Source organism: Syngnathoides biaculeatus, chromosome 13 (genome assembly GCF_019802595.1).
Source record: "Syngnathoides biaculeatus isolate LvHL_M chromosome 13, ASM1980259v1, whole genome shotgun sequence".
NCBI classification, from domain to species: domain Eukaryota; kingdom Metazoa; phylum Chordata; class Actinopteri; order Syngnathiformes; family Syngnathidae; genus Syngnathoides; species Syngnathoides biaculeatus.
In genome coordinates, this window is record NC_084652.1 from 24529240 (window position 1) to 24542738 (window position 13499).

The 13499-nt window shown below is 39.8% G+C and overlaps 1 protein-coding gene across 2 annotated transcripts in view; it reads right to left on the reverse strand.

The window, feature by feature from the left end:
* Positions 1 to 615: 615 nt before the first annotated feature.
* rnf31 (ring finger protein 31) overlaps positions 616 to 13499 on the reverse strand; it is a 157401-nt gene continuing 144517 nt past the window's right edge. For both annotated transcript variants that reach the window (XM_061840165.1, XM_061840164.1), the window contains 2 exons: positions 1905 to 2070; positions 616 to 1656 (listed from right to left, as the gene is read on the reverse strand). In XM_061840165.1, coding sequence (XP_061696149.1) covers positions 1606 to 1656; positions 1905 to 2070 — 217 coding nt within the window. In that variant the 3' untranslated portion in view covers positions 616 to 1605. The remainder of the gene's footprint in view (positions 1657 to 1904; positions 2071 to 13499) is intronic.

Sequence of the window (13499 nt, forward strand, 5' to 3'; positions counted from 1 at the left end):
TGTGTGACCATATATTAGAGGGGTGCCAAAAATGCTGGACATGCTGTTTTCATTTTATTTTCTTAGAAATTACAATATCTAAGTTGAAAAAAAAATCTTTGCTAAATTACTTTGGAAGAGTCATTGATGGTGTAGTGGTCCACTCGCCTGACTTTGGTGCAGGCAACGTGGGTTCAGTTTCCATTCAGTGACTAGGTCGATGTGTACCGTGCAACTGACTGATGACCAGTTCAGGGTGTAGCCCACCTTTCACCTGAAGTCATCTGGGATAGGCTCCAGCGCCCTGCGACTTTCCAGGATAAGTGTTGTTGAAAATCAATGGATGGATTACTTTGAACCTCCAGTTAAGGGATCCTGATGATAAAGTTTTGCTACATTTCCATTTATTTCTGATAGTACAGGTTACGCAAAAAATAAAGTAGTGCTCCTAATGATGACCAGGACTGTAATTGTATTATGACTGTTATTGAGAACTGTTTGACATCTGTGATACATGGACTCAACAAGAATTGACATTTTCAAAGCAACTGTATTAAAAACTAGTTCAACATGAATCCACCTTCATCATTGTTGGCATACAGCTTCAGATTAAAAACACCATCAAAGTATCTCAAAAGTAATAGACCAATAATACAATATAGGATATAAATAGTAAATTCTGTGCAGATTTATTCTGACAACAAAGGCACATAAAAAGAAAACATGCACCTGCATGCAACATAGTTTCATTAATTTCATTCTACATTTCATAGTCAACATTTACACAGCGTGTAATGTCATAATCTGACAATGTAATTAAAAATGAAGGTCATGCATAAATAGTGAGATTGCCCCAGAGAATTTATGACTATTTGCTGCAATACCAATCTTCTATACACAATATTTTAATGTCCTTTTTAATAACCTATTGAGGTATTATCATTAACAACTGTTTATTTTTCCCATGGATGAAAATTTATAGGACGCACTGTATATTATGTAGTATATATTCTCAAATGCTCTAATGATTTACTATTTAGCTTTAAATTTATTCAATGAAGATATTTTTGTCCTCCTTCCTGGTACCATATGACAACATTATATACAGTATGTGATTATCTACAATCTAAGTTTGGCCTTCACCGACAACAGGTTTCTGCCTTGGTGAAGCTAAATGAGGAAAAATATATAAAAAAAAAAAAAATCACAAAATTACAGTAAGCTCATATCGGTTTGTGGCTCATATTTTTTATGTTTAATGAAATGCAGATGATTCACCTTTGAATCAAAGCACATTTATTCACTTTCTTTGACAAATCATGTTTAAGGTCACGTTATTTTAAAATTTCTTACCACAGTTAATTTTGTAATTTATGATTTAGCTCACAGATACACAGTTCAGCTGCTTAGTTACATCTCATTGTCGATTCATTATATTGTAAAAAATAAAAATAAAATCTCAAATAAGCGGAGATAGAATGCCGCACACAAACAAATCCTTTCAGGTCATATGAAAACGACACTTTCATTGTTCTGCTAACTAAATAGCACAAAACAGAGATGAGAACATATAAAAACCTTAAATAATGTTTCATGAGTGGATGTAAGTACGACGAACTTGGGCACTTATTTCTTGCGTGGGACCTTGTCACCCAGTGGGACTTCCTCCATTAGTTTCTGCAAATGAATTACAGAAATATGTTAGTCCATGCAAGTATGAACACACACACTCGGGCACTCACTCACTCACAACACACACAGATAAGGCACTCGCTCACTCACAACACACACACACACACACACACACACACAAACCCACACACACGCACACACCTCAACCAGGCACTCGCTCACTCACAACACACACACATGCACACACACACACACACACACACACACACACACACACACACACACACACACACCTCAACCAGTCTCCTGTAATAGCTGAATCCATCCTCTCCATCCCTGTGGGTGTCATCAACCTTGTACCTCCTGCAGGCCAGCAGCAGTTCATTGGAGCTGTAGAGTCGGGCTGGGTCAATGGAGTAGCTGTTGATCAAACTGACCAGGTACTCTCTGTAATGTTTTCTGGATAGTACAGCACCATCACAAAAGCAGACAAAAGCCAATTTATTTGAGATCAATTGGCCACAACTAGGCATGGGACAGTGTCAGATTCTGATGGTACAATAACCCTGAAAAAATACATTTCAGTATTAACATTTTTGATCAATAATCAATTATTAAAAAAATACACACCAAAATGTACCATCAGCGGTGAGCTATTTTGAGAACAGACGTACAGTGAAGAAAATAAGTATTTGAACACCCTGCTGTATTACAAGTTCTCCCACTTAGAAATCATGGAGGGGTCTGAAATTTTCATCGTAGGTGCATGTCCACTGTGAGAGAGATCATCTAAAAAGAAAACTCCAGAAATCACAATGTGTGATTTTTTAACAATTTATTTGTGTGAAATAGCTGCGAATACATATTTGAACACCTATCAGTTCTAATTCTGACACTCAAAGACCTATTAGTCCACCTTTAAAAGTCCACCTCCACTGCATGTATTATCCTGAATCAAATTCACCTGTGTGAGGTAGTTAGTTGCATAAAGACACCTGTCCCACCCCATACAATCAGTAAGACTCAAACTTATAACATGGGCAAGACCAAAGAGCTGTCTAAAGCCACCAGAGACAAAATTGTACAACTCCACACGGCTGGAAAGGGCTATGGATAAATTGCCAAGCATTAGAAAATGGAAGAAGCTAAACATGACAGTCAATCTCAATCAGAGTGGAGCCCCATGCAAGATATCACCTCGGTAAAGGTAAGGAATCAGCCCAGGACTACATGACAGGACTTGATCAATGACCTGAAAAGAGCTGAGACCACCGTTTCCAAGATGACTGTTGGTAATACATTAAGATGGCATGGTTTGAAATCATGCATGGCACAGAAGGTTCCCCTGCTTAAACCAGCACGCCAAGACCCGTCTAAAGTTTGCCAATGACCATTTGGATGATACAGAGGAGTCATGGGAGAAAGTATGATGGTCAGACCAAAATGGAACTTTTTGGTCATAATTACACTAACTGTGTTTGGTGGAAAATGAATGATGAGTTCCATCACAAGAACACTATCCGTACTGTGAAGCACGGGGGTTGTAGTATTACGCTTTGGGGGTGTTTTCTGTACATGGGACAGGACGACTGCACTGTATTAAGAAGAGGATGACCGCGGCCATGTACAGTATTGTGAGATTTTGGGGAACAACCTCTTTCCCTCAGTCAGAGCATTGAAGATGAGTCGTGGCTGGGTCTTTCAACATGAAAATGACCCGAAGCAGACAGCCAGGTAAACCAAGGAGTGGCTCCGTAAGAAGCATATCAAGGTTCTGGCATGGCCTAGCCAGTCTCCAAACCCAATAGAAAATCTTTGGAGGGATCTGAAACTCTGTTTCTCAGTGACAGCCCAGAAACCTATCTGATCGAGAGAGTGGGCCAAAATGCCTCCTGCAGTGTCTGCAAACCTGGTGAACAACTACATGAAACGTTTGACCTCAATAATTGCAAATAAAGGCTACTGTACAAAATATTAATGGTTTTCTCAGGTGTTCAAATACTTATTTGTATCACACAAATAAATCGTTAAAAAAATTACACATTGTGATTTCTGGATTTTTCTTTTTAGATTATCTCTCTCACAGTGGACATGCACCTACGACGAACATTTCAGACCCCTCCATGATTTCTAAGTGGGAGAACTTGCAATATACCAGGGTACTCTAATACTTATTTTCTTCACTAAATAGCAACTCACTACTCACTACTTGGGGCTATCTAGTGCTTACATAGAGCTACAAGAAATATAAAATACTCGAACAAATGTCATGAACTTTTATTCTACACTTTTAAGTTTTCAATATGAAACATTTAAAATGAAAAAAGAAAAATGAATCACTACAAAAAAAAAAATTATGTACAAACAACAACAACAACAACAACAAAATCATCCAGATAACTTGCACTATAGTTAAAATTTGTACTGAGATAGACATACAAGTGCCTCAAACTTTGAGGAGCCGATTTAGTTTCTTCTGTCTGGACATGATCTGCCCTGATTTGTAGAAGATTCACTCATGGACTACAACAGGATTCAAAGATTTAAAACATCTTTCAGAATGTCTGGCCAAACATGAGAGCAGTGGCTCAGATGTTGAGAATTCTCTGAAACTGGGTTTGCTTGGGGCTGCTAACATAGCTGCAAAGTTGAATTCTTCTCATAAATGTGCCATTGAACTGCACAATCAGCAAACTGAGCAAAATAAGAATGTGCCTGGAAGAACTATTACATGCTTAAAACTACGGTAAATGCGAAATCGGCTTATTGGGCTGTGATGAATCAGCTCCCTTGGTGAATTCTATGAAGTCTATGTGTGAAGGTGATTCCAGACTCAAAAGGCCTCATGAATGGTAACCTTACTTCAAATGGACCTCAGCGACTATTCAAAATGAACTTCTGCAGTGTATGTTTAAGGTATATAGTCTTCAGAGTGTCCAACGCCAGGTTGTGTTGAGCACACCAAAGCACCAGTCTCGCCACTTCCTGTCGATACGCAGAAACGTCATCGTTTTTGACGAGGCCGATGACTGTGGTGTCATCTGTGAACTTCAGGAGTTTGTCGGATGCCTCGAGGTGTAGTCGTTAGTGTAGAGCGAGAAGAGCAGAGGGGAGAGGACACAACCTTGGGGTGCCTCACCTGCTGTGTCCTGTCTGTCAGGAAGTTGTAGATCCACCAGGAGATGGCAGGCGAGACGCTGATCTGGAGAAGTTTGGCAGAGAGGAGTTCAGGGATGATGGTGTTAGACGAAAAGCTGAAGTCCAAAGGATCTTCACAAAGGTACCCTCGTTCGCCTGTGTTTCATCCTCGATGGGGATCCCCTGTTCTTCGTCTCCAGCACTTCCTTGTCCAAGTTCAGGTGCTGCATGTATTGTGTCACTCTGCTTGTTCTCACTCTGTTCTTCCATATTATGGAAAGCCGGAACACGGAGCAGTTTAGGCGTGAGATTTCTTGTTGGTGTCTGCAACCAATAATGGTGTACCTCCACATGTTCCTCAGAATCACTCAGTTCTGAGATCTGTCCCTTATGTGTCTGTCTCTGAGTGTCTGTTTCTCTCCTCTGTCTTCTCCATGACCCAGTTGTTGTGGCAGTCGGGTGTTGGATTAATTTGATATAAAGTTATCTCATATTTGCTTTCTTGGGTTTTTAATGCTTATGTGATGCAATGCAATCGAAAGGCACATTAGGTGCCATGGAAACTTTGCTATGATGTACTTTAATAATGTGATGCAATCAATTTACATCGGGTGCTGTGGAAACACCAGACAGTGATGCAGAAGACAATAAAGACTGACGATAACCAGAGGATGGTGAAGACATCGCAAAGACTCTCATGGACTATTTTTGTCACGGTTGCTTTCGTTTGTCACAATTTGCTTTGTGAGATGCAGACCACGCTAAGGAATAAAAAAGTGGAGACGTGGAGATGTGATTAGAACAGGTTGGTGAAAGAGACGCATCACACGTTGTCCTCGCGAGCCAGAAGTTCCTCTTGTCTTCCTTCCTTGATAATTTTACTTTAAATGTCCGAGGCTGTTTAAACCTGACATTAAACTGGTCCTTTGAGCCGGATCCCAAGATGCCTGAGGATTCCAGCGGGTGTGTTGAATACCAGAAAGACCGTGGCCACGGCAGACTCTTTCTGAGTCTAAAGACCCTTTCCGGGACTGGTGTGCAGCCCGCCGGCTGGTATATGACGGTTGACGGGATCCAGGGATGGACGGAAGACAACAGGGTGAGTCAAATTTTGGTTTAAAAAGAGTGAAACTGGTACAAAGAGTAAATGACGGGGAGTCATTAAAGCGTGTAAGGAGACACAATCAAGCCTTGTCCTATACTAGTCAATGTCAAGCAGTTTGAGGGTGACGGAGCCCTGTCGCGCACTTAAATTCCGTGTGTAAATAGCTTCGCAATAAATTCCATGAAATCCCTTATTCCCGTGTGCAAGAGAAAATTGAGTGAAAGTTGTGGTATATTCTCAGTTGTAAACTTCAGTTGTAAACTTAACACACCACTGTGTAAAATAAAGGCAATAATTCTCTTTAAAGTGACTAAAATGGGAAAAAAATAACAGCAAGGAAAAATTTAGAGACACACAGCAGTGTAAAGATTGGAAATATGCCAGAAAAATTAATCCCACACAAAACTAATATTTATATAAATGTATATCAACACAATTTCACTAGTGCATTAAATAGCCAGAAAATAGAGACCTTGCAAGAGTAAACAATAAAATAAGTAATAATAAGTAGTAATAAAGAGATATATAGAATATTAGAAGAAAATAGCATGAGAGAGAGATGAGAATGTTGAGAGAAAGAAAATTAAATGATGTTTCATAGGAGAGATGATGACGAAAAAGGACTGACATCAGGACAATGAAGGAAAGTTTAAAATTAAGAACAGAGAGGTGAGTGCACGCGCCTCTCTACCCGCAACTGCCTTTTTCACAAAATGACATGACATCATAAAATAATGACCAACTGAGACAGACTGGACTTGGACAAAACTTTTTCAGGGGAGTGTGCCGACTGCACCTCAAGACATACAAAATAAGACTACCTTGCGTGCCTGACTTTGACACCAGATGCAATAATATTCATTGTAATAGATATAAGTAATGCATTTCTTTCAACCACAGTGGGTATGAATGCCAAATTTGGTTTGCATTCATATTTGGAGTCAAAATTTCAACTCCATGGTTTATTTAAATGATGTACCGATAGCGTCCCGTGATAAGGAAATGTGAAAGACTCTTTTAAAGCATCTGGCTGAGGACGGGCACAAAGCAAAAAGAAACTCCAAATTTGCCAATAACAGGTTAAACATTTTACAAACTTGAAAGCCACAAACAATTCAACAATTTGTCATTTTTGGACTGACAAATGAATACTGAATTTGGGTATCAAATTAGCCAAATTGACAACTCCATTACACAAAATGATGCAATAAGGAAGACTTAAAAATGACATCATTGTTGAAATGGAGGGTGGAAGCGAAAAAAGCATTTTGCAACATAAAGCAAGCATTGGTGACAAGCGCGGTCTTGATTTAGCCAAATTCTGATAAGATTATGACTTTCAAAGGTCTCTTTATGACTTCATAGAAATAAGTGCATTAACAGTTTTGTTTCACCTTCTGCGAAACATGACCTTTCAATCAAAATAGAAAGATGTACAACTCTTAATCCAGCAAATGTTGCCATTTCCGAAAGATGGAACAAAACATGATTGTCAAAAATTGGGAAAGAAAGATTTTTTTTTTAAATAAATAAAGCAGATGTGACATGAAAGACCAGCCATTACCAAAAAGGAATGTTGTGTTCGTATTTGGGAAAACCAAATCAGAATATGCTGTAGCATTTTCTGCAAAAACAGTACAACTAACACTAACTGAGGCCTGTAAACTAATGAAAGAAAAATTTAATGATTCATACAGACATGCATTTGCAACGGTTCATATTTTTGCGCAATACTGAAGAAAAAAAAAAGCAAACGCAGATAATTTCATCCACAGGCAATGTATGCAAAATTGTTACTTCAATTACTAAATGAAACAACTGCAAAAAACTGTTGCTGTGTCACACAGACATCAAACAAAAAAATATGAATTCATTGGGAAATGCCTTGCTAATAAAATAATCAAGGAAGCTGCATGGGGAAAAAAAAACCCAACTCAAAATATGACGTTGATACAACTACAAATATAGAATTGAATACATGACGAGAAACTCGGCAAAAGAGTCAAAAAATGGAACAGAATGTATGGAAAAAAACGAAATAAAACAAACTCTATGTATGACCAAACAATAAACATGTCGCACCAAATTAACTTGTCTAAATTGAGTCATGAGCTAACGCATGTCCCAACAGGAAGGATAATGGGAGGACAGGTAACATTAATATTATAAGAGAGGACAGGTAACATTAATATTATAATGGGAGGCCAGGTAACATTAATATTATACTCACAGGTAACATTAATGTTATACTCACAAAAAAGCCAAAAATTAAAATAAACATTCTCCAAATTGTCCACATGAACTTTATTGAATTAAATCAAAGTGAGATTTATTAATCAAAATGTATGTTTATCACGCATTTGCTGCAATTAAGAGAATGCTTCTGCTTGCAAAGAACGCTTTGCTCAGCACATGTCGTTTTTGTACATATTTGTTAGTTTACATATCGTAACTATCCAACAACATGCAGACACATAGTAACTTAAACGCGTTTTTGCTCGCCCCCACCCTTTTAGATTTGTCACCGTTGGTCGGGACCTCCTAAATCTAATAAAAAGAGAGGTTTCAAGGAAGACTGCTTGAGAACATTCAAGAATTGTACCTGACTCTTCGTCGTTCTCTTTGAGCTCACGCAACAGAAAACAGGTATTCTCTCCTTATTACTTCAAATTGAATTTACCTGACCCAATATGAAAAAAAAGTATCGCTTGGTCATAATAGATGCATTCTCAAAATGGGTAGAACACTTTCCAACAGAGCATCCCGACTTATCGACATCAGCAGGATATCACATTGGTGGAACCAGGAGACTGGATCCTGGTGAGGACCAAAAAGAACCACTGGTATTTTCCTAAGTGGGAATGTCCATTTCAGGTTTTGTTGAACACTCACAGCTGTAAAAATTAGGTTGACTTGGATTCATTTGGCATATTGCAGAAAGGTAATTTCAGTCTAGGATCCGATTGGGGAGGTGAGCTAAAGACTGGTTAAGAAGCTGGGTGGAGATTTATAGTATCTCAAAATAGCTGACGGCCAGTGAAGAAATTTAAAGACACTGAACCTATAGGGATACCTCGATGAAATACCTACCCTAAAGTGGTTAGGTCCCGAAATGGGATGCTGTGGAGTGGTCATAACCATCGTAACATTATTCCTGCTTTTGAGGTATATGTGGGGTGTCGTAATATTGTCATGCCATGCACGAAAAACCTACGGCAATCCAAAACCTAAATGATCCACAATTGGGTTCTCATGCGTGCGATGATGATCCAAAATTTATTTTATAATACTCCCATGGTCAAGTTCAACAGATAGGGGAACAAGGAGCAGTGTTTAGTCAAATTAAGTGGTATATGATGAATAATATGAATGCACACGAGTTGGGACACTTTGGTGACTGATGAAAATAATGAAGGAGCAAATCCATGTTGGGGCTTTTTCCTCTGGGTCTACATCTCTGGTAATCCACACTTCAGCAACATTAGAAAAGGTAAGGGTGATCCAAAAGCTAAAGGTTGATGAGTGGTTTCATGTAATAAGTCATTTTGGGACAAAATAGTAACACTCTTCTTATGGTGGAACAAGCAGCAACAGCTTTATCAAAAGATTGCGTTGTTTGCATGGGTCCCAGGGTGCACGGGCATGAACAACGCATGTTATGCGGGTGAAGGACACCCGCAAGCGGGCTTCCAGCGCACTGGTTGTGCTGGATGGATGAAAGGCAACAGTGGGTCCCAGACCACTTTTACAGATTATGCCAGCGCTATTACCACATAATTGCACCTTGGAAGTTATGAGTAAAACAGTACCTCATAATGAATGCAAAAATTGGGATTCTGTATATCCATTGATTTTTTTTTTTTAAATGAAAAACATTGTTTTCTGATTCTCACTGGGTATTTCACTTGCGTCCATTTGCTAGGAACCAGAAACAAATTGGGAAATTTATCAGCAATGATGTGTAAAATCATTTTGGTGATTGAGAATTCATTGAAGCCATTGTCACATGGTGACATCTGGTCGTGGTAAGGAGATAACGGGCTTTTTAATAAATTGCCCAAGAATGTAACATTATTGTACTTTATTCATCCTATATCTGTTATTGAATCAACTTCTACTGTACAGGCAATTTCATTCGAACAATGGCATAGAAGAGAGCAGTTGAATGCCAAGGGTAAAACGATCCAACATCTGTGCATTGTTGTTCCTGTGGTGTTCCGAGTGTAAATTGGCTGACCAAGTGGCAAGTAGATTTGAATCTTTCGTGTGTTGGTGGTGTGCAACCAACAAGAACGTGGAGAGAATAAACTACATCCACCACAATGTCAAAATCGGGAAATTGGACTCAAAAGTGTTTTTTGAGGCTGTGCATGAACAACTTGGAGCCGCTTAATGCCATTTCAAAACCAAATAGCCATGGACACATGCGCCTGGCTGAAAAAGGTGGTATCTGCGCTCTCTTTGGGGAGCGATCCATCTTCATCCTGAACCGTATGGCTGCTGATGGTGGTCTGGCCGAGGCTATAAAAGGTCTTAGGGTCCTTGATGGTAAGGTGAATGAGCACTCTGGTGTTGACACCTCCATGTAGGACAAATGGATGAGTGTGTTCGGCAAATACAAAACACTCATCTAATCTATTTTAATTCCACTGCGGTTTTCGCAGCTATTTTGACTTTGTGTGGTTGTTCCTGTATTCTCTGTCTTCGATCTTGCCGAAACTGAATTATTGCCACAGCAATCTCATCCATGTATTTTTGATAAACAGGAGGGAAATGTTGGATTAATTGGATATAAAGTTATCTCATATTTGCTTTCTTGGGTTTTTAATGCTTATGTGATGCAATGCAATCAAGAGGCAATTTCGGTGCCATGGAAACTTTGCTATGATGTACTTTAATAATGTGATGCAATCAATTTACATTGGGTGCCGTGGAAACACCAGACAGTGATGCAGAAGACAACAAAGACTGACGACATCCAGAGGATGGTGAAGACATCGCAAAAACTAGAACTATTTTTGTCACGGTTGCTTTTGTTTGTCACAATTTGCTTTGTGTGATGCGACCACGCTAAGGAATAAAAAAGTGGAGACGTGGAGATGTGATTAGAACGGGTTGGAGATTGTGAAAGAGACACATCCCACGTTCTCCTCGTGAGCCAGAAGTTCCTCTTGTCTTCCTTCCTTAATAATTTTACTTTAAATGTCCTAGGCTGTTTAAACCTGACATTGGGTTCGGGAGGGGATCTACAGTTAAGTCGTTTACTTGTAGTAGGATGTTTCTGTGCAGTGTGTGAACTGGTTGACTTCCCGCCTCTGGACTCACCTTGTAAACTACATTTTCTTCGACCTGTTCCCGAACAACATATTGTATCTGAGCTGCTCCCAATATAGTCCGAGTTTGCCAGGGCCCCCTTGTTCACCAAGATTGCGTACTAGGACCCTGTCCCCAGGTTGAAGGATTACTCTTACGCTTCTCTTGTCATATTTTGCTTTCCCCCTTGCACTGGGATGTTGACTGTCTGAGTTTGCAATTCGATAGAAGTCAATCATCTTCTTGAGCCATTTGTCAGCATAACCCCTCAGCTCATTGTCTCCACCTTCCCCATCAGGTAGGAGACCAAATAGGATATCAACCGGAAGGTGAGGATGTCTGCCGTACAGTAAGTAGTAGGGAAAACCCTGTGGGCTCGTGTTTCGTGCAATTGTATGCATGTAGGACGTGGGGCAGATGATCTCTCCAATTATCCGTTTCCTTCTCCTCCAAGGTGTGGAGCATTTGCAGGAGCGTGTGATTTAATCTTTCAGACGGACTTGGGGATGATATAGAGATGTTCTCGAATGGGCTACCCCAGTTAACTGTCTGAGTGTCATCAAGAGTCCATTTTCAAACTCCTCACTCCGATCATGGTGGGGTTTGGGTGGATACCCAAATTGGGGGATGAAATAATTAAAGAGCTGGTCAGCGGTGGTATTGCCCGCTTTGTTCCTGTTGGGGTAGGCCTGTGAAAACCTGGTGAAGAGGTCAAGCACTATTGGAAAATACTCAGACCCACCTCTGAAGGCCTCCAAGTGAAGAAAGTGAATCCACACCAACTCAGGCGGAGAAGTTTACATAAGGCTCCCATGGGTGCTCTCTTGTGTGTAACTGGCTTTTTCTGTTTAATACAGGGGCATTTTCTGGTCACATGCTCTTCAACTTCTCTTGTCATGAAAGGCCTATAGAATAGTGCTCTTTTCAAGAAACGCAATGGGCCAGCAGATATTAAATGCACGAGCTTTGTTGTCCACTGAAAATTAATTCATTCATGGATTTTTGGATTTTGACAAAATTGCCCAGATGAAAGATCAATGTGTATCCTTTCTATTCAAAATGGGAACAGCTCTGGTGAGTGATACTTACATTTGGAATCTTTTCAAGCTTTTATTCATAGCCTTGATTTGTAAAGTTATGCATAAAGGATTGTGCTCTTGATTTGAAATGTAATTTATTTTGTGGTTTTTGCTGTTTGCGCTCACTGTGGTGACCCACTCAACTTTTCATGACGGCGACGCCACTGCTCAGAAGGAACAGCATTTGCTGTCTTTGTATGAGCAGCAAGTCAGTGCCACTCCCATTAAATGGTATCTGGTTATTTCTTTATTTGTATTGTCAATAAAACTGAAAAGTTTCCAGATTATTCCCATATTCCTGCTGGTGTCACTCATTCCATTACCAGGGTGTTAGTCTCAAGGATTATTTCTACATGTGTGGGTGGTGACAGCGCTGAAGTCACTGTGGTTATCTCACGCGTAGTTTTTCTTTATACTCGAGCACAACTCACTCGTACTGTTTTGAAAATGTGCTGCAGTTCTCTTCCAAGTTGGTGGAGTCGCCACAGCTAGTATTGGCAAGGACCGACAATACAGGGCTGAGCTTCCTCTGCATTTCCGGTAGCTGTTTTCACTTCCCTTTACGGAAAAATGAACAAAGCAACAACAATGGCGATCGTGGAACATTGACTGCGAGAACAAATTGACCTAGATCATATTGCAAAAATGAATCAAGAAGGCAATGGTGTAGGTGATATGTGGAGCAGGGAGGAACACCGAGTACGTCATCAGAGCATGTGACTAAAACGGGCCAATCATGAGAGATGATCTTAGCATTTTATGCACAACAATAATTTTTGCCGTGTGTACCTCAAATGCTACAAGGCACAATGCCTTGTTCAAGTGATACAATGGGGGTGCTGTGGGCCACGAGCGCAGGAGTAGAAAGAGGCGCTCACCTCTTAACCATGCCTGCCCCCGTGAGTGCACAACCGCCCCTCCCCGTTCCACTCAGCTAAGAGATGCCCAGTTCTCATTATCATTGTTTATTGTTACAGCTTCGTTTTTCAAGTAGCCAATCATGTTGCAGTATCTCCACTCTCCTGCAAAATAAAATATTTACCAGTAATGTATTGTGAAGCAGTTATTGAAACTTCAACTTCCCAAAACTGTGATATACCTTCAACATGTTCGAGAGAACATTTATTTTCACAGCAACGATAGAGACTGACTAAAGTGTCGAAGACTATAGAGAGCAGATATAAAACAACTCACATTTTAAAATCAAATTAGGAAATAAATTTTTCAATTTCAATCCAGTATTCTTTTTATCT